At 56.1% G+C, this 27584-nt stretch overlaps 1 protein-coding gene across 2 annotated transcripts in view; it reads left to right on the top strand.

The window, feature by feature from the left end:
• Positions 1-10301: 10301 nt before the first annotated feature.
• BEGAIN (brain enriched guanylate kinase associated) overlaps positions 10302-27584 on the top strand; it is a 49638-nt gene continuing 32355 nt past the window's right edge. Inside the window, exon 1 of one of the 2 annotated variants that reach the window (XM_039462748.2) lies at positions 10302-10472. In XM_039462748.2, coding sequence (XP_039318682.2) covers positions 10431-10472 — 42 coding nt within the window. In that variant the 5' untranslated portion in view covers positions 10302-10430. The remainder of the gene's footprint in view (positions 10473-27584) is intronic. The other variant, XM_039462752.2, reaches the window with a different exon arrangement.

Here is a 27584-nt window from a genome sequence, read left to right as displayed (position 1 = left end):
TAAAGCAAAAATGATAACAATGTATTTTGGGCCTTATATGTAGAAATAAAATGTATAACAAAATAACCCAAAATCTAGGGTAGGGGAAGGTGAAAGTATATTTTGGTGAGATTCTTATATTGCTCATCAAATAATCTAATATTATTTGAAGGGAGAGTATGATAAGTGAAATACGTATACCACTAAAGTGAGTTAAATGTATACACCTAAGTGAAATATGTATACCTAAAGTACAATAATAACAACGATAACAGCACACATATACACATAAAACAAAGAAGTATAGCTGATGAGCCAACACCAGGGTAAAATGTAATCATAAATACTACTCAATCCAAAAAGAAGGAAGGAAAAGAGAAAAAGGGGTCTAAAAACAAGCCAAATAGAAGTAAGTATTAAGACAATCTAATTAAACTGAACAAAATTCATAATCAAAATGTAAATTGCGGCTGGGTGCAGTGGCTCACACCTGTAACCCCATCACTCTGGGTGGCCTAGGCGGTCTGGATCATGAGGTCAGGAGTTCAAGACCAGCCTGGCCAACATGGTGACCCATCTCTACTAAAAATACAAAAATTAGTCAGGTGTGGTGGCGGGTGCCTGTAATCCCAGCTACATGGGAGGCAGAGGCAGGAGAATTACTTGAACCCAGGAGGTAGAGGTTGCAGTAAGCCAAGATTGTGCCACTGCACTCCAGCCTGGACAACAGAGTGAGACTCCATCTAAAAAAATAAAGAAATAAATATAAAAATAAAATAAAATATAAAACAACAAATTCACCAATTATAAGGCAGAGTTTATCAAACAGAAGAAAAACCAAGACCCAATTACATAGTGCCTGCAAGAAACCCACTATACATTCATGAAACCTATTACACATAAGCATAGAGGCACAGACAGACAAACAGTAAAATACATAGAAAAAGATTAACTACATTAAAGCTAACTGAAAGAAAGTTAGAGTGTCTATTATCAGACTAATATCAGGCAAAACAGATTTAAAAGAAAAGAACATTACCAGGAATAAAGTGGGTAGTTTTGTAATGATTAGGTCAACTATTGAATGAGTTCATAATAATCTTAAATAATCTTAAATAATCTTAATAATCTTAAATAATCTTAAATGTGTGATATAAACACCAAGAGAACCGCAAACAGAAATTAACAAATACACAACTGTAATTGGAGACTTCAACACTACTTTCTCAGTAATTGACAGAAGCAGACAGAAAATCAGTAAGGATGTAGAAGATCGTGAATAACACTAACAATGAGCTTGACATTTATACAACACACCACCCAACAACAGCAGAATACAGACTCTTTTTCAGAGAACACAAATTAGTTAACAAAATAAAATGCGTTTTGGGCAATCAACAAGTCTCAGTGAATTTTTAAAGAACTGAAATCCTACCAAATATATTTTCTGACCCTAATGGAATTAAACTAGAAATCAATAACAGAAAGATGCCAAGAAAATCACCAAACCTTCGGACACTAAACAACAAACTGCTATGTAATCCATGAGTTCCAGAAGAAATCACATGGAAATTAGTAAATGTTTTACGTTGAATGCAGTGAAAAGACGGCATGTAAAAATGCAGCTAAGGCAATGGTTCGAGGGAATTTACAGCACGAAAGGCTTATGTTATAAAGAAGAAAGTCTCCAATCAATAACCTCAGCTTTTACCTTAAGAAACTAGAAAAATCCAAATTAAGCAGAAGAAAGGAAATGAAAAGGGTTAAGAACAGAAATTAGTGAAATGGAAAACATTAAAACACCAGAAAAATTAGTAAAAACAAAAGCTGCTTTTTAAAGAAATCAATAAAATGATTAAACCTCTGGCCAGATTGATCAGGAGAAAAAGAGAGAAAACATATATTACTAATGTCGGGTATGAGAGCCATCATTACGGAACTCACAGACATTGAAAGGATAACAAATGAATATTCTGAACAATTTTTTGCCAACAAATCCGACAACCCAGATGAACTGGAAAATCTCTGAAGTGTACAAACGACTGAGGCTCTGTCAAGAATTAATAGATCTCTGAATAGCCACACTTTTGTTAAAGAAAGTGCATTTGTAGTTCAAGAACCTTTCACAAAGAAAATTCCAGACCCAGATGGCTTTTCTGGAAAATTCTACCAAAGCACTTAAGGAAGATAGATATAGTACCCATTCTACAGAAACTCTTCCCAAAGAGAAGTAAAGAGAACTTTTCACCTCGTTTTGAGGCTAACATCACCCTGATGCCAAAACTGGGAAACAGCATCACAGGAGAAGAAAGCTGCAGACCAGTATTTCTCATGAAATCGACGCAGTAATTCTTAACAAAATATTTGCAAAGTGAACCCAACAAAATATAAAGAGAATGACATTATGTCAAAATGGGGTTTAGCTCAGCAATATGAGACTGCTTTAACATTTGAAAATCAATCAGTATAATTCAGAATATTAACAGGCTAAAAAGAAAAACACATATGATCATATTGGTAGATACAAAAAACATTTTTTATGAACTTCAACTTCCATTTCTAACAAAGACTCAGTAAACTGAGAGCATACAGAAATCTTCTCAGCTGGGCACGGTGGCTCACACCTGTGATCCCAACACTTTGGGAAGCCAAGGTGGGTGGTCTTAAGCCCAGGGGTTCGAGACCAGCCTGGGCAACATAGCAAGATCCCCCATCATGATATTAAAATATATATATATATAACTTAGGTTTTTCTGAGTCACTCATAGTCCCAGTTACTCAGGAGGCTGAGGTGTGAGAATCACCTGAGCCCCAGAGGTCGAGGCTGCAGTGATCTAAATCACACCACTGCATTCCAGCCTGGGCGTCAGGGTAAGACCTCGTCTCAAAGGGAAAAAAAAGAAAAGAAAAAAGAAACTTTCTCAACCGGATAAAGGGCATCTAAGACAAGTTTAACAGCTTAGTGGTACATTACACTTAACAGTAAGGGGCCCACAGCTTGCTTTCTAAGATAGGGAAGAAGACAAGGGTGTATACTCTCACTGCTTCTGTTCAATATTGCCCTGGAGGCCCCACATATGCAGTAGGGCCAGAAAAACAAAACAGAACAAGATGAAAGTCATTCAGATTGCAACGCAAGAAATACGAGTGTCCTTGGAGAAGATGACATGGTAAAGATGTGCAAAGAAGGTGTAAAGATTTCTAAGGAATTTGCAAAAAAGCACTGGTACTAATATACAGGACTCACAAGATCGCCAGGCGCAGGGTCCGCTGACTTCTGTATACTAGCAACAAACAGCTGGTGAGGAAAGACGCCTTCATGCAGCAAACACGAACTGTAAAAGAAAAATCAATGGAGGGGATTTTCACAAAACTAAAACCTTGTTTTCCTCTTTGAAAGTGACTTTTAAGAAAATTAAAAGGCAAGTAAAAGGCTGGGAGAGAATATTTATAAAACACGTCAACTGAAATGAAGGCTGTTGAGGCAGAAAGAATTTGATCAAGGCTTGCTGGAATCCAAACTTAAGGCTCAGCCCGGGAAGACTCACCAGCAAAGCTGGGCACATTCCGAAGTCTGTTACTAGTTGGAGTGCTTTTGTGAGAAACGTGGCAGCAGGAAGGAGGGCTCCTTATATTAAAGTTGGCCTTTTTTGTTTTTTTGAGACAGTCTTGCTCTGTTGCTCAGGCTGGAATGCAGTGGCACAATCTCAGCTTATTGCAACCTTTGCCTCCCAGGCTCAAGGCGTCCTTCTACCTCGGCCTTCTGAGTAGATAGGACTACAGCTGTGCTCTGGCATACTTAGCTAATTTTTGTCTTGTGTTGTAGGCACAGGGTTTCGCCATGTTGCTGGGACTGGTCTTGAACTCCTGGGCTAAAGCGATCTGCCTGCCTTAGCTTCCCAGAGTGCCAGGATTACGGTGTGAGCCATTGTCCTTTTCCATTGGTGGGTATATCTATACAGAAGTTACAATCATTGGCTACAGATGACCACATATAGGCTAACACATTCTACATGTAAGGCAATCAGTAAAACTTCATGATTCAGAAAAAAATGAGCAAAACTCCATGATTTAGAAAAATCAGTGTCCGCAGATTACATATTAATCGGTAGGTCAAGAGTCTGAAGGACTCACGATAAGATTCTTTACTCAGGAACAGAATGTAAGCCATGAATCATAAGACTAACCATGGCATTTAATTTGGAAGCCTGACAAATGCAATCTGTAGGTTATCAAACACTTATCTGACAAATAACTCATATCCAGAATAGACGAAGAACACTTACAACTGAGCCACAGTAACACAAACAACCCAATGAAGACATGGCAGGCCGGGCGCGGTGGCTCACGCCTGTAATCCCAGCACTTTGGGAGGCTGAGGCTGGCCGATCACCTGAGGTCAGGAGTTTGAGACTAGCCTGGCCAATGTGGTGAAACTCCATCACTACTAAAAATACAAAAATTAGCTGGATGTGGTGGCTGGCGCCTGTAATCCTAGCTACTCAGGAGGCTGAGGCAGGAAGAATTGCTTGAACTTGGAAGGCAGAGGTTGCAGTGAGCTGACATTGGCCACTGCACTCCAGCCTGGGCGACAGAGTGAGACTCTGACTCAGAAAAAAGGAAACAAGAAAGAAATGGGCAAAATATTTGAACAGAGCATTCACTACGGTAGGTTTTTAGCATCATCTGTCACTAAGAAAATTAGAATTAAAATCATACTGAGCTGTCACTACACACCTATTAGAACGGCTAAAATTAACAAGACAGACCATTTCAGCAAGGATGTGGAGTAACTGAATCGCTCATACTCTGCTGGTGGAATATAAAACGGGGCGATCACTCTGCACAGTCTGGCAGTTTCGTAACGAGTTAGACTTAACATCTCCCAAATAACTCAACCATTCCACTCTGAGGTATTTATCCAAGAGAAATTAAAGCAATATGTCTTCACACAAAGACTTGTACACAAATGTTCAGAGAATCTGTTTATAACAACCCCAAACTGGAAAATCCCTAATATCCATTAGTAGATGAATGATTAAACAAATTATAGCATATTCATATGGTGGACTGTCACTCAATGATAAAAAGGAATGAGCTATTGATACACACTGCAACGTGAGTGAATCTCAAAAATCATGATTCAGAGTGGAAGGAGGCACACTATCCCACCGGGAAAAGGACGCACTGTAGGGTGCTGCTGATGCAGAAGTCCAGAAAAATGCAAACTAATATCTAATGACAGAAGGCAGGTCAGTGATTCCCTAGGAGCAGGGGCGGAGGGAGGGGTGGTTTACCAGGCAAACGCCAGGAAATATTTGCCGTTGATAGAAATATCCGTTATCTTGATGGTGGTGATGGTTTCAAGAGTGTGCACATGTCAAAGCTTATCCAATAATGTCCTTTAACCATGAGCAGTTTACTGTAAGTCAATTATGCCTCAATAAAGCTGTAAAAAAAAAAAAAAAAAAACCAACAAAGGAAGAGTCTCTTTCAACGACTTCCTCCACACAGTCCTGGTCATGTCTGGCTGCAAGGGTGGCTGGGAAACGCAGCCTCTGGCTGGCCGCGTTCCCCCACTAGTGGCTTACTGGGGTTCCATTGGTGAGGAAGGAGCCTGGATGGAGGTGGGGGCACCGGCCCCTCCCCAGGCTCTGGGGTCAGAGGGACAATGGGGGCCTGTGCGGCCCCTGCCTTCCTGTTGCGACAGCAGATCCAGTTCAAACCCCAGACCCCGTGCCGTGGTGTACACTTACCCCCAGGTCCTGCGCTGCGACAGCTGGACCCACCACGGTGGTGCATAAAGGGCTCTGGGGCCACGGAGTCTCTGCTCCATGGTCTCTTCCTTCCTGGCCCTCACTTTCCATGTGTGGATCCCAGAGGGAACACACCGGCCTTGTTTGGGGGTCACCAGCACAGAGCCCAGAGCAAGGTAAACATGGGATGGGAGCTGCTGGGAAGAGCCCTGTCACCCTGAGAAGGCTGGGAGGTGGCCAGAGATGTTGGTGAAAGAAGACTCAGTCCACAGGCCTGGGCCAGGACAGCTCCTGCCTCCGGCCCCCCAGTCCTGGCTGGAGCGGGACATCCCTGTGCACACCGTGCCTTTGAGGATGGCCGCAGCCACAGATCCACAAGCCACGCGGCCCCTGGATCCCTTGCAGGCACTAGAAGCGGCTGGAACACAGGAAGAGGCAGAAATAATTTTCCTGCCCAGTGGAGTGAGGCAAATTGACGGCCGCCTCTGCAGCCCGTTTCCAAGGGCAGCCGGGGGCACCCACAGCCGAAACCCTGCCGCCACCTCGTGTCCCTTTACGAGGAGCTCCGTGCCGGGCACAGAGGATGCCCCAGCGTCAGGGTCTCCCAGTTATTGGCCCCCAGGACCAAAACTGCAAAAATGCCTCCTGTTGGTCGCCTGATCCCCTGCTCACAGGGAAGATTTTCTCAACAGTCATGTGAGAAGTGGACCCCAGCTGGGTGCGTTACCAGTCCACAGACGAAGAGATAAGGAAACTGGGCTCAGAGAGGAGAATGCCTTGCCTGGGGCGGTGGTGGGCAGGCAGGGCCAGACCCCAGGTTTCCTGGGGCCCTAGCAGGAGGTCTGACTAGTGCCGTGTGGACATCTGGGGAACGTATGGGTCACCCATGCCTTGACTGGCACTGTCCTGGCTAGGAGCCAGAAGAGGAGCGGAGGTAGGCACACCCTCGAGCGGCCACCATTAGGCTGGGAGGAGTGCATGTGGGGGCATTACAGGATGGAGTGGTGAAGACAGGTGTGTCTTCAGGGCCAAGAAATGGTGTCCTGGACAGAGATGGGGTTGCACAGACCAGCCCCTCCCCCACCACCATTCCAGGGGCCCAGGATCACAGGAGCCTCTTTTTTCTTCCTTTTTAAGAGACAGGGTCTTGCTCTGTCACCCAGGCTGGAATACAGTGTGAAATCACAATTCACTGAAACCTTGACCTCCCAGGCTCAAGTGATCCTCCCACCTCAGCCTCCTCAGTAGCTGGGACCACAGGCATGTGCCACCATGCTAAGCTAATTTTTTTTTTTAATTTTTACTTTTCATAGAGATGGCATCTCCCTATGATGCTCAAGCTGGTCTTGAACTCCTGGGCTCAAGTGATCCTCCCATCCTTGGGCTCAAGTGAGCCTCCCACCTCGGCTACTCAAGGTGCTAGGATTACGCCACGCCCGATGGAGCCTCTTTTTTTGTGGGAATGTTGCCTCCCGTCTTGAGCAGGGACAAGGGGAAAGGAGGCTGCGTGATTGTGCCTGTGGATAGACAGGGTGGGTGGAGGGCGGGCTGCAAGGGGAATGAGGGAGCAGCAGAGCCTCAGCATCCGCCGAGAGGATGAGTCACCTCAGAGACACCAGTGAGCCCATGGAAGGCCTTGAGTGCCTGGATAGGCTGCAGCAGGCAGGCAGGTTCTTGAGCAGGGGAGGTTCAGAGTGAGAGGGCACTGGAACAGACACAGGCAGGTTTCAGAGACAGGGGCAGGCAGGAGACCTTGGGACTCCCCAGGAGGAGGAGGGAGCTCCTCAGCTGGGAATGGGGGTGTGGGGGTCTGCCAGGCTCCAGGCACCCTCAGCTGCCATCTTTTGGGCCAGCGTCCCACCTCCACACTGCCGTGGTCTCCACCTCCAATCCACATCGCTCAGGGCAGTGCTAGGCGAGCACGGCAGGAGTTGGTGCCCGGCCTCCAGGCAGCCCGGCTTTCGGCCATCCCTGACCTCAGGCACTCAGATCATCTGCCCACCTTGGCCTCCCACAGTGCTGGGATTACAAGTGTGAGCCAGCACGCCCAGCCGATCCATCCATTCTTTGGCACACTTAACCATAATACCCAATGTGGTGCCACTTCCTGCCCTGCCTCCCACCACGGTAGAGGACCACACACCCCAGGGTAAGAACACAGTAAGAGACACACAGAAAACAAAACAGGGCAATGGGATTGAGCCATGGGGATGGTGCTGTCCAACAGAGCGGTCCTCAGAGGTCTGAATGAGGGCAGGGGTCTGGGGAGAGTGTTTGTCACAGCCTCAGAGCGTCATCTCCCAGTCCTGCCATCTTCATCCCTTCTTCCCACCCCCAGCTGAAACCTCACCTCCTCCAGGAAGCCTGCCTGATGTCCCAGGCCCTGCTGCTCTGACTGTAGCTTCCCCATCTGCAAAAGGGGGCTGGTACTCCTTCCCCCCCAAGGGCATTACAGGGATGCTCCCAGACCCACAGCCAATGCCTGCTTCCTCTCCTCCTTTCCAGCATGAGGGGCTGGAGTGGGAAGGCTGGAAGAGAGGGCAGGGAGGGTGGGGACAGGAGGTGGGTGCAGCTTGGGGGAGGGGCTCTCCTGGGGCCTTCCCAGGCAGGCCGGAGCTAAAGCCTGCAAGCTGCTGGAGCTGAAGCAGGAGCCGCCCCCACCCCGCCCGCCCCTCCCCCGCCTCCCCAGCCATCTGTGGCGTTGGCAGCAGCAGTGCCAGGGCGGGCGGTGAACATTCTGGCACCATCTGAGCAGGACCAGCCTCTGGGGAAGGGCTGCAGCCCAGGAGGAGGCAATGTGGGCAGAGGCCCGCCTGCACCCCAGGTTCCACATCCCCCCCATGGTGTTTGTGCCCTGGGGGACTGGGGAGGGAAGGGACACTGGAGCTGGCAGGCTGGGCCCCCAGTGCCTCCACTACTGTGTGCTGCCTTAACAGTGTCAGAACCTGAGAGGCCAGAGCGGAGGTCAGGGAGCCTGTCCCTGCTCCTGCTGGGGAAACTAAGGCCCTTGAGCAGAGGCCCGTCCCGCGGCGCACACCAGCGACTAGGTTTGGACAGTCAGTCCGCACTCAAATGACCCGGAGAGCCCACCGTGCGCTGCTGCCTCCCATTTCGTCTTGACTGTGGCTGCACCTGCAGGCACCTCCCTCTGTCCATTGTTACCCAGTCATGTATGTCACTGGGGCCTGAGAAGGAGCACAGACAGGATTTTGCTTGACACGACATGGCTCCAGTCAGCTGCGGGTTCTTTTCCTTGTCTCCTTTTTTTCTGGGTTTTCTCTCTTTCCCTGCTATCAGTGCCTCTTCTCAGCACTGACACTGCCTGAAGGTAGCAACCTACTCCCCAATGAGAGCGCGTAGAAACTGCAAAGCATACGGCATACGGCATACAAGGGTAGTGGTGACGGCAGCCCAGCAGTGGGCCTTAATGCCCTGAATTGTACACTTTAAAAGTGCTTAAAATGGTAAATTGCATGTTTTGCACGTTATTCCACAATTAAAAATATATATACAAAATACTCATTGGCAACATCTAATCTGCCATGTATTTGGAAATGATATAAGCATGTGTGAATCATGAGCCCATAGGTGCCGAAGGAGGACATGAGCTAAGCACACAGGCTTTGTGAGCTCTGTTTTCACCATGCAAGACACTCCCTGGCTGCCAGCGCTCCTCCCCGGGTCCCCACGCTGGCAGCTGCTGGGCTGGCTGGGATGGAAGACCCTCATGCAGCTGGCACCCTCAGGACTGCCCCTTGCCTGCTTCTAAGGAGGCTCCAACCTGGCTTGGGCCCGATGCCTTCGGGAGGAGAGAGCACCTCTTCCAGGGCAGGACTGGGCCAGCCTGGCTCTACCTGGGCAGGTCGGTGGGATGCTTTAGACTAGGAGGAGAGGCAGGGGCACACTGGTCCTCCTGAAGCCACCTTCCCTTCCTGAGAGCTCCCTGGTGAGAAGGCAGGCCCTGGAAGCCACCGACTGGGGGCCAGGGCAGAGCAGGGGTGGGGAAAGGGGCAGCTTGGCCAGGCGGCACCCTTGGGAGCCAGGGTTTTCTCATCTGTAAACTGTGACTCTGCGAGGGCAGGAACTTGGTTTCCCTCGCTGCTGTACCCCCCTGGGGTCTATAGCAGCGCTGGTTGGTACACAGTAGGCGTCTAATAGATGTTGAAGGATTGAATGGACGATGAAAAGGTTGGGTAGGTGGTTACTGACAGCCTCTGGGCTTCAGTGGCCCAGTCACTCCCTCACTCACCGTGGTGCCCATGCATTAGTTCCCTCATTTATTCATTCCTCCCGCACGCTCTACAGCACTCATTCATTCATGCGCTCCGCCATTCATGCACGCGCGGGTTCATTCATTCCCTGCCCCGCCACCATTCCCTGCCCGGCCCCCGCGCACGCTGCACCCCCGCGCCCCTGTCCGGCCCCGCGCCCACCACGTGCGCCCGGGCCCGGCGCTGCGAGGGGGAAGCGCGGGCTCAGCCGCGGCTGCGCGGGGCCGGGTCTGGCTGGGAGCCGGGCTGGGGGCGTGGGGCGGGCGCTCCCTGCGGGAAGCCGGGCGGGGTGGGGGAGCCCCGGCCGCGCCGGCTCCCGGCGCGCTCCGCCTCGGAGGGGAGGGGAGGGGCGGCGGCGGCGGCGGCGGCGGCGGCGGGACCGGAGCGCGGCGGCTGTGGCGAGCGGCGCGGCTACCCCGGAACCATGTGGACAGGCGGTCGCCGGCCCGGCCGGCTGCGCCGAGCGGTGAGTACCTGCGAGCCGGGAGGGCAGGGCGCTGGCGCGGGCGCGGGCGCGGAGGCGGGGCGGGCGCCACCCACGCCCGGGGCGGTCCCTGCTCGGCGCGGGAGGTGGCCGGGCCCCCGCCCTGCTCCCCTCCGTGCTGCTTCCCCGCCATGGCGGCTTCACTGGCCCGGGAGGAGGCGGGCGGGTCCCCTAGGGAGGGGGTACCCTAGGGTGGGGCGGGGACGCCCGGCCTCTGCGCGCCGGCCGAAGCGCCCGGGTCCAATGGCGGGGTCCTTGCGCCCCGACACGCGCGTCCCTGAGGCGGGAGGAAGGGAGGGACGGGGGACCCAGGGCGCAGCCGGAGGAGAGGGGACCCGGCGCTGTCCGGGGTGGGTGGCGAGGGTGCGGGCAGGCCCAGTCCGACCCGCGTCAGGGGGCAGGGCCAGCCGCAGCTCTGGAGGCCGGAGAAAGGCCCGGCAGCCGGAAGGAGGCTGGACCCGGGGCCGCCTCCTTGAGCGTTTGCAGCGCGTGGGCGCGCACGAGCCTCGGACACCGCCGTCCCATTCAGTACCTCGCGGCAGGTACTATCATCCTGCCCCTTTACAGGCGAGGAAACTGAGGCCAGGGCCTCGCCCAGGGCGGCTCAGCTGGCGCGCTCACGCTCCCTAAGTCCCAGCACGTGGGATGGGAATTTCTGCCCCAGCGTTTCCGCTTCCTGCTTGGTTCGGAGGTGTTTCCTTCCTCGTCTGTGCCCCACCCCATCCCCAGTGTGGTTTCTTCAGGGCAGGAACAGCGTGGGCGACGCGCTGGAGTCTCCTGAGCAGAATGGGAGCAGAGTGGGCACCCGCGAGCGGGGCTGGATGAGTGCGCATGGCCAAGGTCGGCCGCCAGTGCAGCCTGGGGGTCCAGCCCCGGGGGCGTGGAGTGGGCGGGGTCTCCACGGCCAGGCTATGTCTGAGGCCCCAGTGTCCTGGCTCTCTGGAGGCCATGGACAGTTCCTTTGCCTTATCTGGGCCCCAGTTCCTCTGCCTGCCAGGAGCAGCAGAGACCCCCACCACTCCTAGGGCCAGGCTCCCACCAGTAACGTGGGCGAAAGCCCCTAACGAGCTGCGGTGTGTAGCCCTGCCAGGCTGGCCTTGGTCCTGCTAGGTGGGGCAACTGGCCGTTGGGGGTGGCTCTGCCTGGTATCTGTGACACGAAGGGCTGGGAGGCAGCGGCGAGGGCCCTGGCAGCATCCTGCAAACCTTTAATTTTCGCGACTTTCACTATAATCAGGGCGGCTTGGAAAAGCAAGCATGGTGGCAGATGCGGCTCTTGCGGGCTCGGGGCGATGGGCGGCTGCGCTGCCGCGGAGGGCCCTCCCCAGCTTTTGTCTCATATTTATAGATTTCTAGGCTCGGCGTTCCGCTTGTCGTCAAAACCTGGAGCTGTTCGCACCTGGGAGCTGAGGGGAGGGCCGCCTGGAACCTCCGCCTGGAGGACGAGTTTTCCATGGGCTGGGGTGGGGTGGGAGGACATCTGTGAGGGCCCAGGGCCGGGGAGAGGAAGTGAGTCCGAAGCATTCTGGATGATCTTCCATCCACTCTCCCAAGACTTGGGCACAGGGTCTGGCCCACATAGCTACCATTTATGGAACGCCTGCTATGTGCTGGGCCCTGGATCAGCATTGCCACGCATCATCTCCACGGCAACACTTTGAAGGCGCTTCCCTACTCCTGCAGGCGCTTCCCGGTGTGGAAGAGCGGATGGATGGATGGATGGATGGATGGATGGACGGAGGGATGGATGGATGGAAATGGCCGCAGCCCACGAGTCCATGGCTATTGGAGACAGTCCACAAATCATTTCCCAGGGTCCCAGGAGGTGGGGCCCAAGGACTGCAAAGTTGCTGAACAGATGAGGGGGTCAAGGCATGTTACAGGAGCCTGGCCCAAGGCCTGAAGGTGACGGGGAGACTGTAGAGGGTTTAAGTCTCAAGACTTAGAGAGGCTGTGTCCTGCTGACGTGTGGAGGCCAAGGGCAAGGCCATGAGGGAGGGGAGGCGGGGCTTCTCTCCTCAAGGGAGGTAAGGATCCAGGGAAGATTAGAGGGTGATCCTGAGACATGCCATGTTGGTCTAGAATCACCCCGCAGGGTTCTCTCCTGACTCCCCCTCTTGTCGCAGAGCCGGTCCCTAGCCTGGTGGAGAGGCCCGGATGGAGGTCTGCAGCCCTGGGTTCTGGTTCCTCCTCTGCTGCTGACTCACTGTCTCCTCTCTAGGGCTCTGTATCAGAAGCTCGATATCAGCAAGGCCCATTACGGTCAGGGGAGTGACTTCTGTGGCCTGAGAGCAGGTACCAGATTGTAGCCTGTGGTGGGAGAAGCTGGCCAGAGGTGTCTCTATTGCTTTAATCATTATAGGAATGAATGAGTGAATGAATGAGTGAATGAGTGGATTAATTCCACACTCACCTAACATGCTCTCCCTAAGCACCCACTCTTCACTGCTCATAGGGGTCATTTAGGTGAGTCTGCCACTGACCTTGCCCTCCGTGAGTCCACCGTCTGCTGGGAGAAATGGACCCTGGCCAGTGCCTCAGGAGTCAGGAGCTGCTGGGGCTCTTCTCTGCCCCTCTGGCCAGGAAGAGAACTCAGAAGTGGCCCCTGCCTCAGTAGGCTGTAAGTCTGGAGGACAGTACAGCAGCCTCTGGGGTCTGCCTGGGGGGGATCAGCCAGGGCCCAGCTCTGAGCCAAGCAGGAGAATTGCAGTCATTGGTTGAATCAGCAAGGCCTGAACCCAAGTCGGGGGTGAAGATGGGTCAGGCCTGGGCTTTGCCTGGGGAAGCCAGACATGGAAACCTCGTCATCCCGCAGCGAGTGCATGCTGGGATCAAGAGGTGCGTGAGGTGGGGAAGCACCGTATGCTGCTGAAGGGGACGTCCGGGCGGGTAATGCTCGATAGAAGGGTAGCACTAGAGGGTAGAGCGGTGGATGGATGGGTATAAAGCTAGAGGGATAGGCCGGGCATGGTGGCTCACGCCTGTAATCCCAGCACTTTGGAAGGCCGAGGTGAGTGGATCACCTGAGTTTAGGAGTTTGAGACTAGCCTGATCGATATTGGTGAAACCACTTCTCTACTAAAAATACAAAAAAAAATTAGTTGGGCGTGGTGGCGTGCGCCTGTAGTCCTAGCTACTTGGGAGGGTGAGACCGGAGAATTGCTTGAACCCAGGAGGCAGAGGTGAGGTGGCAGTGACCCAAGATCATGCCACTGCACTCCGGCCCCTGGGCGACAGAGTAAGACTCCGTCTCAAAAAAATAATTAAATAAATAAAATAAAGCTAGAGGAATAGATGGATATGAGGAGAGGCTGATGGCTGATGGATGTCAGCAGCAAGATAGTGATGGATGGGTGGACGGATGGAAAAGTTGATGTGGATAAAGGACTGGATTTATAGACAAAATATCAACGGATGTTTGATATGTGGGTGGAGGGAGGGAGACTTCTGATACACAAGACAAGATTGGTAGATGAATGGATAGAAGGATCTTTGGATGGATGGATGGATGAAGGGATGGATACAGGTGGTGCCCAGATGCTGGGCTGGGTGGGTGAATACTTGAGTACATGTGCATAAATGGTGGATGGAGAAATGAATGAACACTGGAAGAGCTCATGCATAGGTGGTGAGTGTGTATTGATGGATGTGTGGATGGAGGCCTGAGAAGGCGGATCCATGCACAAATGGATACAAATCAGTGCATAGTTGCATGGATAGGAGACACAAGTAACAGAGCATGGACAGACACAGGGAGAGATGGGCAGGCGGACGGGTGGAGACAGGAGTGAGGGGACCAGTGGACAGGCGAGTCCCTGTCACCGGCGATGGACTCAGACATAAAGGGTTGTGTTGGTGCGTGGACGGCACCTGTAAATGGGTCGCGGGTGGGTGGTGGAGGATGGGGGGTTGAATGGGTGGGGCTTCAGGCCACTCATGCCTTGATTTCCCAGGGAGCGGTGTCTTCCTCACAGACCCCACATCCCTCTGCTTCAGAGACAGTATACTAGGCAGGCCACAGGGCCAGGAGGGGGCTGATCAGACGCGGAGACCTAACCCCACCTTGAGTGTTCGTTGGGAGAAAAGCCAGTCCAAACTAACAGCCTAACAGCCATTTGGCCTTTCCAGTCTCACGCTGCCCTGGAAGGCATGCTCAGGAAATGTGGGAGCAGCAGTGAGGCCCCTTCTAACGGTCGGCGGCCAGCCGGGGCCCCGCAGCGGCGTCCTTGCCCGAGGGGGCTCCCTGGAAGGCCCGGCTAGCCGTGTGCATGTCCCATCTGAGGAAGGGGAGCTGCAGCAGAATTCCTGCGCGGACGGCACAGCCCGTGCGTGGTGCAGGGGACAGCGAGACCATGGCTGCCCCTGGGGACTCTCAGGCCAGTGTGGAAAACCCACCGCACAGCGGGGCAGGTCGTTAGGAGCACACGTGTGCAGATTTCCAGAGCCTCTGTCCTCATCTGCAAAAGGGGCATAATAATAGAAACTCCTGGGCTGGGACTAGGAGAGGGTTAGTGAAGGTGACTGCACCCCAAATGGCCTACGCTGCAGCCCCTGACAGGTGCCTACGCCGTGGGGGTTTACCCGAGACCCTCGGAGCCCAGTTTCCTCCTCTGAAGTGGCGTGGCTGCTCCTAGCTTGCAGGCCTGTGGTAAGAATGACGCGAGCTGATGCGTGGCACTTTTAGCAGAGCCCGGCAGGCCTGCTCACACGGCAGGGTCCTCCCGACCTCCTGTGGCCGGTCTTCCTGCTCCAGTCCCAGCAGGCAGTGGGCAGCCTCGTGCCCCTTCTCTCGGAGCTGGCAGGGGCTGGCTTTCCGACCGTGGGGGCAGTGTGTGCCAGGCAGCACGAGGGGCTTGGGCGTCCTGGAGAGGAAGCAGGGGTGAATGCCTGACCTTTGGGGTTCCGTCCTGGGCCTGCCATGCCCGAACCATGTGACCTCCAAGGAGTCACTGCACCTTTCTGGGACTCTGCTCCTTTTAGCAGAAAATAGAGCCTCTGGCCGTCCTGCCGCACGGGCAGGTAGGATTTGGGGTGATGACGCATGCCCAGCACGGAGCTTGGCACATGGGAGGGGCTTGGGAAGCAGGATTGAGTGAGATGAGTCAGGAGGCAGGGGCTGCGGTGCCAGGAGCCGGAAGCCCCTTCAGGAGAGGTCGTCAGGCTGCTGCTAAGTGGGCAGGCCCACGCCGCGAGCATCCTCAGAGCCTAGGGCCCAGGTGCCTGAGAGCCGGCAGGTTGTTATGACAATGGAAACTCGTCTGATGCGGCCTAGAACTCTGGAAGCAGCTCAGAGGACTGGTTGGCCAGAGCCCCCAGCGCACTCCTGTGACCATGCATGCTAGTGAAATGGACAAATTAGAGCCCCGGTGCTAATGAGTCCTGGAGTCCCTCGCTGAAGCCCCTTCCCAGCACTGCCGTGGGCTGAGTCCTGCCTCACGCCCCCCTGACAGGTGAGGAGGGATGTGGCTTGCCCACGGGCCTGTTGGAGTGTTAAGAAGGGATTTGAACTTGGATCTGCCAGCCTCCAAGTCTCTTTCCCGCTGGTGATAGGGCAGGGGCTGGGCGGCTGCTGAGGAAGGGCTGTCCAGGCATAGAGGGGTGATTTGTCGGGGGCTACGGGGTGGGAGGAGGACACTATGGCCTCTCAAGAGCCTGCGACCCCTCCCCTGTATTCCCATTCTGTGTCCAGTCAGAGTAGGCCCACACCAGGCTCGGGATGTTTGTGAACTGACAGCCTGAACCTGCCATGCCATTCATTCAGTCAGTCATTCAAGAACTGTGTATTGAGCACCTGCTATGTGCCAGGTCCTATGCAGAGAGCTGGGATAGAGTGGAACTCACATTCTAGTGGGGGCACACACAGATAACAAATACTTGCTAAACCCCTTAAATACAGTTGGGGGCCAGGGCTGTAAGGGGCTGCCGCAGGGCTACTTGATCTAATCTGAGGGACAGAGGGGGACAGTCTGTGAAACTGGGACCCTGAAGGTTAGCTGGGAATTAGATGATGGGAAGGAGGGGAAGAGAGAGAGTGATAGTGTTTCTGGCAGAGGGAAAGCGAGTGCAAAGGCCCTGAGGTCAGACAGAGCTTAGCACATTCAGGAACCTGAGAGCCGTTCCGTGACAGTGGGGGCACGGGGTGGGAGGGTCGCAGGGAGAGAAGACACCAGCAATTGCCAGGGCCTTGCAGTGTGTATGAAGGTGTGACATTGTCTAGTCTCCTGGCCTATGGTTTTATTTATTTTTTATTTATGTATGAATTTTTTATTTTGAGATGGAGTCTTGCTCTGTTGCCCAGGCTGGAATACAGTGGTGCGATCTCGGCTCACTGCAACCTCTGCCTCCAGGGTTCAAGCGATTCTTCTGCTTCAGCCTCCCAAGTAGCTAGGACCATAGGCAGGTGCCACCACACCTGGCTAATTTTTGTATTTTTAGTAGAGATGGGGCTTCACCATGTTGATCAGGCTAGTCTCGAACTCCTGACCTCAGGTGATCTGCCCTCATGGGCCTCCCAAATTGCTGGGATTAAAGGCGTGAGCCACCATGTCCAGCCTGGTCTGCGGTTTTAAAAGGTCCTATGGGCCGTGTGTGTGGGATGCGATGGGCTGGGTCAGCATGGAGTCAGGAGCCGCAGGGAGGGACGGTCACAGGTATCCATGGTGGTATCTGGTACTAGCAAACTGATGGTGAGGATGCGGGGAGATACCCAGGTCTGAGAGGACTGAACCGCCCGGGCCTGGTGGCCAGGGGTGGGGACGGGGAAGAGGGGAGGAAAGAGTCGAAGCAGCCCCCCTTCCTGTCTTGGGTGGCTGAGGCCATGGTGAGGTCATGCATTAGTTTTACAGACTGTCTGGTGCCTTGGGCATTCGAGAGGTGTCCGGCTGAGCCTGGAAAAGCAGGGATCCCCAGCACCTGAGGGAGGCATCCAGACAGGGCCAGGTGTGCAGCCATGGCATGCCGCACAGGGCGTCGGCCTCGCTCCAAGCAGCTCCAGAGGCCAGGCCGGGGATGGTAGTGATGCCCGCCAGCTGGCCAGCCAAGGACCCGGGCTGCCACTTGCCGCCCCTAGCGAGGCTTCCTTTCACTCTAGTGTCCACAAAAGTGCATCCTAGGAAGGATCTCTGCAGAGGACACACCAGGCATGCGTTTTTCCCTTCACACAGAGCCTGGTTCTGGCTCTTCTCTGAGTTTCTCTGCCCCACCCCACTCCCACCTAACTACAGCCCAGGCTTCCATGTGCCGAAGGCTGTTGCTAATAGCGTTAGCACCTGCCTTTTCTCACCCTGTCTCCCGTATAACACTGGAGAATTGCGCATAGCAGCTACCAACAGAGATGAACTAACCATAGCTTAAAGAAGGCAAGGGGTTATTTTTCTTTCAAGTTAAAGAAGTACCAGAGGCAAGCCAGGAGCGGTGGCTCATGCCTGGAATCCCAACACGTTGGGAGGCTGAGGGTGTGCAGATCACCTGAGGTCAGGAGTTCGAGACTAGCCTGACCAACATGGTGAAACCCTGTCTCTACTAAAAATACAAAAATTCATTGGGCAAGGTGGCACACGCCTGTAGTCCCAGGTACTTTGGAGGCTGAGGCAGGAGAATCACTTGAACCTGGGAGGCAGAAGTTGCAGTGAGCCATGATCATGCCACTGCACTCCAGCCTAGCAACAAGAGGGAAATCCATCTCAAAAAAAAAAAAAAAAAAAAAAAGGAGGTACCAGAGACAAATAATGCAGGGCTGGTGTGATGATTCAGTGGTCATCAGAGATCAGGATTCCTTTTGTTCTTCTGCTTTTCATCTTTTATATATGGCTTCTGCCACAAGTTTTTCTCATAGTGCAAAATGGCTGCCACAGCTCCAGCCATCACTTCCACATTCTAGAAAGGAAGCAGGAGGATAGGGAGTGGAAAAAGGACATAGGCCGGCCGTCTGATCTCTTTTGCATAGCTCTGCCACTGGCAACTTCTGTTTGTAGTTCATTGGCCATCTGATAGCCTGGCTGTATAGGAAGCTGGGAAAGGTGGTCTTTTAGCTGACTATCCTGTATCCCAAAAGAAAAGAAAGGCTCTGTAATAAGGATGCATGGGAGGACAGTGGGCCGCCCACGGTCTCTGCCACCCACTTCTGTTTGCTAGTTTGCTGCAGTTGCTGTTTGCCCTGCTTCGGGCCCAGTGCTCACACTGTCATGGTGGCCATCGTGGTCATCCATCCACTGCCTGCCCTCTGTGCCCTGCACCCTGCACCACACCTGGCAGAAGAGATGTGACAGCAGGAGAGGGGAGGCCCAGCCCAGGGCCCTGTGCACCACGGGAGCTCACTCAGGGCAGGCTGCCTCCCCAGGCAGAGCCCAGGACACGACCTTCCCCTCTCTAGCACTTTCCAAGCCCTGGAGCTCAGCTCCCATTTAGTGATAATCGATTTGGGGGTGGGAGCCATGAGGCCCTGCTGCTGGATCAATGGGCAGGCGGGCATCTGGCTGGTTGCCCTGGCCTGTGAGGACGGGAGGCACAGCCCCCAAGAGGGCACAGGGATCCCGGTCCCATGGGAGGAGAGGAGTGGGTCACGGCACTCTTGGGGAGCACAGACCTTGGACTGACTCGGGAGGATGCTCTCGGGGGCCAGTTCCCAGGCCCGGGGCCCCAACCCTGCCTGTCCCAGGCAGGATGGCTACGGCTCTCTCCCAGAGCCCAGGGCAGAGGCTCCCATCAAGGAAGTGCACAGACAGGACTTTCGAAGCCACACGCCGAGCCCTAAGCCGGGTCACAACCCCGAGGGCAAAGCATCTCACCCCAGCTGGGCAGCTCGGCCCGGCCAGGAGACGGCCCGGGTGTCACCCACCCGACCGTCCTCCCCGGAGTCCCTGAACCCAGGCAGCAGGGCTCTCACGGGCTCCCTCGCACGCCTGGGCCGCCGGCGGGAGGCCAGACTGCCCTTCTCCAGGTTCCTGGATGAGGTCACTGTGCGGGTTCTGGACCCTGGGACCCTGGAGGCCTTCAGGGTGCCCAGAGGCCGCAGCCCAGAGCCCTCTGCAGTCGATCGAGGCCCAGGCCTGGCCCAGGAGGGCCTTGAAGGAGCGGCAGCCCCAGGGGAGAAGGCCCCAGCCCTGAGCCCCCAGCTTTCTTTGGAGGCAGCTGCAGAGGCTACAGGCAGAGTGGGGCCAGGCCAGGCTGTGGAAACCAGAGGGCCTTGCTTGGGCAGCAGCAAGCACGGAGGCCGAGCTGCCTCCCCTTGGAGGCCTCCAGGTCGGGTGAGTCTCAACCCCAGAGGTCTCTTCCCTCCCCACATGCTGTTTCCTCACAGGTCCTGGCCGACCTGCTCTGAGTCTCCTCCTCACACCCTTTTATGATGTCTGTAACAGGAAAGACCTTAAGCGCCAAAGGAATGAATCTCTAAGGTGAAATTTCTGGCTTTGGGGCGGGCGGACTGTTTCTGTATAGAACGCAAGAGTGAACAGTAAAGAGGACAGTAGTAATCATCCCTTCCCTGCTGCGGCAGAGCCTTGGTGGTTCGCCTCGGGCTTTCCTGTGGCTCTCCTTTCACATGTTTGAACCTGAGACCGACCCACAAGAGGCAGGCTGTCCCACAGGCCTGTCGGGTGGGTCGGGGAGCCTTCATAGATGCCCCCATTATATGGAGTTGGAAACTGAGGTTGTGAGGGGCTGCCACTTGCCCCGGGTGACACGGAGTCCAGGATTGAGCTGTGAGCTCGTTCTCTGTACCCATCCACACGTGCACTCTGGCGTGAGACAGATGGACAGGCGACGGGCAAAGATGTAGTGAGATTTCCTTGGCTGCGCCGGGGACAGAGCTGTGCAGAACGTTGGGCAGGGGGACCTCACCCAGGGGCTGGCACCCATACCTTGGTGGTGACCTTCCATGTCCTGCGCCATCTGTGTCCCCTGGGTCAGGGAGGGTCCTCCTGGGCTGCCAGGGACGTGGCTCGTGCCCCAGTTCCACCTTCTCCTGACGCAGGACGGAGGCAGAGGCCATGGGCTGGTTTTGTGTGATGTCAACCCACAGCCTCCCGGGAAGGCTTTCCTGCCGGGAGAGGGTCTGTTCTGAAGACAAATCCCGGTGAGCAGGCGGCGGATACTCGCTGAGCATTGACTCTGCTTCTGACCCTCAGCCTGGGCGCAACCCCAGGAGAATGGCACCATCGTCATGTTCCCCCGTGCACGGAGAAGGGAGGCAGAGGAGCCGGGTTGGACCCAGGCAGTTTGCCCTCCTCCTCTGTGCATGCTGCTGGCCCTCAGGTGGCCTTCTCTGTCCCAGGATGGCCAGCGACAGTCCGGCTGGTGGGACGTTCTGGTGATGAAGCCTTGCCAGCTCTTTCCCTGTAGGTCTGCGTGGCCAGCTAGGGCAGGGCGGCTCTGGGAAGTGCATCTCAAGGGTCAGTGGTTCTCTGTGTGACTCTGGAAAGGTCACCCAGCCTCATTGTGCCTCAGTTTCCCCAGCAGTGAAAGTCATTACCACAGGCACCTAATAAGCATTGTGTCCCTCCCTGTTCCTCCAGAGGGTGGTGAGCTGGGAGCCCCGCTTCTCTGCTGCTCTGGGCTCCACTTACCACACAGAGGACTCTGCCCTGGGAACTGCTGGGCCCCAAGGGAGTCCTGGTGCCACCCAGGCCCTGGAGGATTCCACAGGGCTTCTCGCACGTATCTCTTGACGCCACCGAGCTGCACAGGGCCTTGGGGCATGTTGGGGCCCAACAGTGTGTTTGGGGCGAGGCTGCACCCTGGGGCCTGGCCAGGTGGCCCTACCTTGGAGCCCAGCTTGGCTCCTGGGAGCGAGAGGTGGGCAGCAGCCCTGGCAGGAGGGGCTGGCCTTGGAGGCCCCTGTCTCTAGGCCTAACTCCTGCTGCCCCCCACCTTCCCCCACCAGCCCCCACAGGATCGTATCTCATGGTGGGCACCAACTCTGAGCCCCCCAGCTCCAGCCTCAAATCAAACACAGCAAGCCTGTGACAGTGACCCTAGGGTCAGGCTCACTCCATGGACCGGGCACTGAGGGGCCAGCAGAGGCCTGGTTGGGCTGTACCCTGGCTCAAGTCACACCCCCTGGTGTCTCCATGGGGACATTAGAGATACCTGGGGAAGGACCCTGGCACAAGGTAGGGATTCAGCCGCTGGAATGATGGTGGCGGTAAAGACAGTGATGCCAGCCCTCCACAGGAGTTGCCTGTCGATTTGATACCCACTGTGTGTCTCTACCTCCTCCTCCCTTCCCGGCCTGGACACGCCTGTGTCCCCAGAATGCTTTCCCGAGAGGTAAACTCTGGGGAAGCGAGGCAGACCCCTGGCTGCAGTTGCCCGCCCGCAAGCCCTTTCTTGAGAGACAATGCCTGGGGCTTTGAACCACTCTGGGAGGACACTGCCACCCAGGAGGGCCCAGGGTTTCAGGCCTGTCCTGTGCTGTCCTGCCTGGCTGAATGGCCGTAGGTGAGTCCCTGTTCCTCCTCTTCATTGCTCAGCAAACAAGAGGCTACTCTAGAAGGTCTCTGGGACCTCTAGTTATCACAGACTTGGGACTGAGCCTCATTTATACTACAGTGTGAATGACTCAATCCAATCTTTATCTGAGAACAAAAGTCAAGAAGGAGCAGGAGGCACAGGGGCCAGGGGCATGGCCCTGGGTGGCGTCATGACAGTACCCCCAATGCCAGTCCCCAAGGCTGCAGTTGGATCCTGTCCGAGAGGCTTTCCAGCTGAGTGACCTTGAATCAGTCACTCTGCCCCCCGCGTCAGCCTCCCGATGATAAGGAAAGCTCAGGTGTGGATGGTGCCTCTCATGAATGGGGGACCCCCAAGGTGCCTGGAGAGGGGGCAGCTGCTTTCCAGCCCCCGACTGTTGCCATGTGGGAATGTGGGCTGACGTTGCCAGATCTTCCAAAATTTTCAGTAGAAGCCAAAAATACAAATTTTAAAATGTAAACTCTCCCAATTTTTGAATGTTGGCTCAAATGTTTAAAAAAAAAAAAAAAAAAAAAAAAAAAAAACCCTTGTGCAGGCCAAATACAACATGCTGGTGGGCCAGATTTAGCTCCAGGAGGCCAGTTCGCAGTCACCAGCCTAGCCCGCAGCAGCACTGAGGCACAGCTGGGGAAAGGGAGGCCCTGTGTGAAGTCACACGGAGCCTAGACAAGACCCGGGGCTCAGGTCACAGGTGGGACAGGGTCACCTCTGCAGCCGAGGCCAGGTGCCCCGGGTTCCCCAGGGGAAGGACATTCTTTGCCCATCTGGGGACAGCCCCAAGCCAGGGCCTGGGTTCAGATCCTCAACTCGCTGAGTAACCTTGGGCAAGCGCTCTCCGCTCTCCCATTGATCAGCTAAGGCCAAGAGTGCACACAGCTCCTTTGGTACTGCAGCAGATGCTCTGGGGAGACCCACCGTGCGCCCAGCACTGGCGAGGCCCTTGGGGGTGTCCTTGTCCTACCTGTGGGTCAGCCCGTACACTGCTGACCCCACTCTCCTCCTTCAGACAGCCCCCGAATGACCACCCTGCCCCACTGCAGACTCTCCCCCCACCTCCCGCTCGCCTCTTCCCAGTCTCCCTGGTCCTGCTCGCCTCCTAACCCCTGATAGTGGCAGAGTCCCCGGCTCTGTCCCAGCCCCTGTCCCCTTCCACCATGGCTGTGCCAGCGGCCTCCCAGTGCTGCAGCTGTGTCCTCTCTGATCTGACCACTCCCAGGCTGACATCTCCTGAAGCCTCCCCTGAACCCCAAGCCCGTTTCCTAGCCCTTGGTGTCTCCTCTGGGGTGGCCAAGGGACACCTCCGGACCTGAGTTCCCCATGTTCCCCCTTCCTGCCTCCAGCTGCTCTCATCACAATGCTTCTGTCACCTCGGGGTGTCTCTTCCTTCCATATCCGCTTCTAGACTGTCTGGGAATCCGAGAATCCCTCCCACCTCCAGCCTGGGCTGTGGGCCTGGCTGGATGCCCTGGGCCTGCCCTTGCCCCTCTCCGCACTGCAGTGCGAAGGACACACCTTCTTCCAGGGGTTCCCGTCCTCTCCTGGCAGAAGCCAAGGTCCTGACAAGGGCCCACGGGGCCACACTCCAGCCGCTCCTTTCCACCGGTGACTGCAATGCTTCCCAAACTCAGCAAGCACAGCCCCAGGGCTGCTCCTCCAGCGGCCCGGCAGGACTCACCCACATCTCTTCCCGCAGCCCCCCACTCACCCCCTCCTCCATCAGCCCCCCCACTCACTCCCCTCCTCCAGAAGCCCCCACTCACCTGCCCCTACTCCAGCAGCCCCCCACTCACCTGCCTGTCCTCCAGCAGCCCCTCACCTCCTCCTCCAGCAGCCCCCCACTCACCCCCTCCTCCAGCAGCCCCCACTCACCTGCCCCTCCTCCAGCAGCCCCCCACTCACCCCCTCCTCCAGCAGCCCCCACTTACCTGCCCCTCCTCCAGCAGCCCCCACTCACCTGCCCCTCCTCCAGCAGCCCCTACTCACCTGCCCCTCCTCCAGCAGCCCCCACGCACCCCCTCCTCCAGCAGCCCCCCACTCACCCCCTCCTCCAGCAGCCCCCACTTACCTGCCCCTCCTCCAGCAGCCCCCACTCACCTGCCCCTCCTCCAGCAGCCCCCACGCACCCCCTCCTCCAGCAGCCCCCCACTCACCCCCTCCTCCAGCAGCCCCCCACTTACCCCTTCCTCCAGCTGCCCCCCCACTCACCTGCCCCTCTTCCAGCAGCCCCCCCACTCACCCGCCCCTCCTCTGGTGGTCCCCAGAACTCACCCACCCCTCCTCCAGCAGCCCCCCACTCACCTGTCCTTCCTCTAGCAGCCCCCCTACTCACCCACCTTTCCTCTGATGGTCCCCGGGACTCACCCACCCCCTCCTCCAGCAGTCCCCCACGCACCCCCCTTCTCCAGCAGTCCCCCCACTCACCTGCCCTTCCTCTGATGGTCCCCGGGACTCACCCACCCCTCCTCCGGCAGGCCCCCCACACCCTGACTCACCCACCCCTCCTCCCGCAGCTCCTGAGCCTCATCTGCTCCTGGGCTCAGCCCACTTCATGGGGGCCTCCGTTTTCACTGCACCCTTCCCTGCCCCACTCTGCCTCCCATCCTCCTCTGTACATATATCCCCATCGGACACACAGGGTGGAAGGGTGGCTTACTGATTCCTCTCTTGGAGTCTGTTTCCCTGCATGAGAATATCAGCACAGTGAGAACAGAGAATTTCATCCAGCTTCACCAGTGCTGAATGCCCCAGAATTTACACACAGGAAATGTTTGCTGCATTAATGTCAGGAGGCAGGGTACCATGTAAAACATCTTAGAAGGGGATCCGCCCCAAGTGGTCAGTGAAAAGACTGGTCTCCAGAACAGCCACAGCCCTTTCCCAGTCCTGGCCCCAGGACGGTCCCTTATACACAGCCACCTTGTCGCTCCCGGTGAGGGCTTTTCCATCTTTCCTAGATGAGTAGCTGAGTTTCAGAGAGGTGGAGGGCCTTGCCCAAGGTTCCACAGCTGCATACAAGGCCCCGCCCTCCAGGCCTCTTCTCTGCCCTCCACATGTTAGGCTCATTACTTTCCCCCAAGGAGGGGTAGGGGCAGCCAGATGCAGGGGAAACTGAGGAAACTGGAGCCCAGCATGGGTATGAGGAGGCCCAGGGGGCCAAGCACTGGGGTTGGGGTGGGGGAGGCCAGCCCCGTGCGCTGAGGGAGGGTGGGGCTGGCCTGGGTCAGAGGCAGAGCTGGGACAGGAACCAGGCCTCTGTTCCTGGCATGGCCTCAGCACCTGGCAGGCCCCCGCAGAGGGGCTCATTCTCCTCTTCATGCTGTCAGAAATCGGCTGGATTTAGGGGGCAGTGGGCAGCCATGCAATGGGGCCAGATGGTCCAGGAGAGGATTTAGGCCCTTGGTCATCGGGGTCGCAGCAAGACTGACCCACATCTGCAGAGGGGTTTCCCAGGGCAGAGCTCTCAAAGATACTGCATTGGGTACCAAGGGGACTCTGTGCTCTCTGGCACAGGGGCAGGCTTGAAGAAGGGACAAGGATGGTGTGTGAACGATAAGGACCTTGCGGGGAGAGCAGGAGGGATGCTCAGGGCTGGGGAGCAGGTGCCTCCGGCTGGGGGTTAAGGTGCACCGCATTCCTTCAGACCAGCGCACGGCCTGCAAGCCAGGCCCTGAACACAGGCAGATGCAGCGGCAGAAGGGAGGAGCCCAGGGCGCCACCGGTGCTTTAGATGGGTGGTCAGGGAAGGGAGGCCCTGGCCCTCGGTCAGGGCAGAGCATTCCAGATTCAAGGAAGTAGTGCACAGGCCCGAGACAGGGATGGGCCAGCTGAGCCTGGGACCAGTAAGGCGACCGGCGTGGCCATGATGTGCCTAGTGAGGGGATCCTGCTGAGCGTGGGGGTCGGAGGGTTAGGCAGCGCTGGGTCAGCATTTACCAACCCCTCATGGAGGCCTGACAGGTGGCACGGAGTCCCCCCCCCCCACCTTGTCTTGGGAGGCCCCACTGTGTGTCAGCTCTGTGCCCAGGTGCCACAGGGAGGTTGGCAAGGGCCCTGGTCCCCAATCCCCAGGGTCCTGCCTGTAAACTGCAAATGCACAGCTGATGTGACCCGCCGGCAAAGCTGCTGTGATGCTTCAGTGGAACTGATTTCTGTGACCGGGCCCAAGGCCACCCTGGGGACAGAGCAGCGAAGGAAGGGGTGGATGGGCCTATTTCCGACCCAGGCAGCCCTCCCAACACTGGTAAGGAGAGGAAGCAGGGGATGGAAGGGGGCCAGCCAGGAGCTCCGCAGGACTCAGCCCATATCCGGACCCTGCCAGCCACCGGCGGGAGTGAGGAGAGAGCTGGGGCCAGTGGCCAACAGGCAGAGCTCCTGTGAAGGCTCAGGAGATACAGGTGGCTGCTGGGCTGGACCCCCAGAAAGAGGCAGGGGACTTACTGGCAGACGGTGGGGAGAAGTGTGTTGCAGGAAGAGGCAGTGGGTGTGAGCGTGGCTGGACAGTGCCCAGAGGCAGGGAAGAACTGTGCCCTAAGGACCCCCGAGAGCACGGGGTGCAGCCTGTGCTCCCCACTGCCCTGTGGCAGGTCCCGCCCCCAGTTCACAGTGGGAACCCTGACCACCCCACAGACTCCTCATCCTCATGGCCCCAATCCACTGGCCCAAGACCCAGGCAGCACCCGTTCTCCAGCCCATTTGGCAGGCCGGCTAACCTCAGGGGACTGGAGCAGCCACTCATGCGCTGGCCTCAGTTTCCCCACCCACAGCAAGGGCCTCATGCAACATCATGTAGTCCTGTGGTCAATGAATGGCTGAGTTGAAACTTGCACTCGGGGTGCTGGTCCCTTGCAGGAGCCTCATAGGAGACTGTCCCTGAGGGCACAGCTTCCCTTCTGTGTCCTCCCTAGCCACGTACAAAGATGCCTGCGCCTCAGGCACAACCCTTGTCTTGGTCCCCCTCCCCCACCCTGCCAGGTGCTAGGCTGGCCCAGGAACGCAGAGCTGAGACACAGAACCCTGTCCCATCTGATGTGGCGGTGAACTCAGTGACTCCACTGAATTCCCACTGAGGGCCGCATAGAGGACACAGCTCCAAGGTCGAGGGCAGTGGCTGCACCTAAGGCACTGGGTCAGAGGAGGATTTGAGCCACAGGAGGATCGAAGCCAGGCTTGAGGCTCTGGAATAGGCGTGAAGGGCGGGGCCTGCCTGCTCCCTGCCTGTCTCCTGCCCTGCCCAGCCCCCACCCTCCATCAGGGCAGCTCAGCAACCTCCCCCACCTTTCCCCCCAGTTCCCTTCTGGGGTGGGGGGAATTCCCAGACAGGCCTTTTAGAAGAGCTGAAACATTCAATGTAAATAATTAATGCTAGATTTTTTTAATTAAATTTTAATACATTCTTATTAATTTTAGACAAACTCCCTAGCAGGGCATTCACAGTGAGTGATTGAGGGAACCGAAGACAGCCTTTGGGTGGGCAAGGCTCCTGAGCAGTGGGGTCGAGGTGCAGCTGGCCGCTTCAGCTGCGGGACCTCCAGCAAGCCTCTTCTCTCCAAGCTTTGCTCCCGCATCCGTAAAATGGGGGGTACGGGGCTTCCACGGTAGAGCTGTGGCGAGGGGCAGTGGAATGCGCG

The sequence above is a fragment of the Saimiri boliviensis genome, chromosome 2 (genome assembly GCF_048565385.1).
Source record: "Saimiri boliviensis isolate mSaiBol1 chromosome 2, mSaiBol1.pri, whole genome shotgun sequence".
Classification (NCBI taxonomy): Eukaryota; Metazoa; Chordata; class Mammalia; order Primates; family Cebidae; genus Saimiri; species Saimiri boliviensis.
The sequence above is the reverse complement of the archived record's forward strand: the minus strand, read 5'-3'. Positions and strand labels throughout refer to the sequence as shown.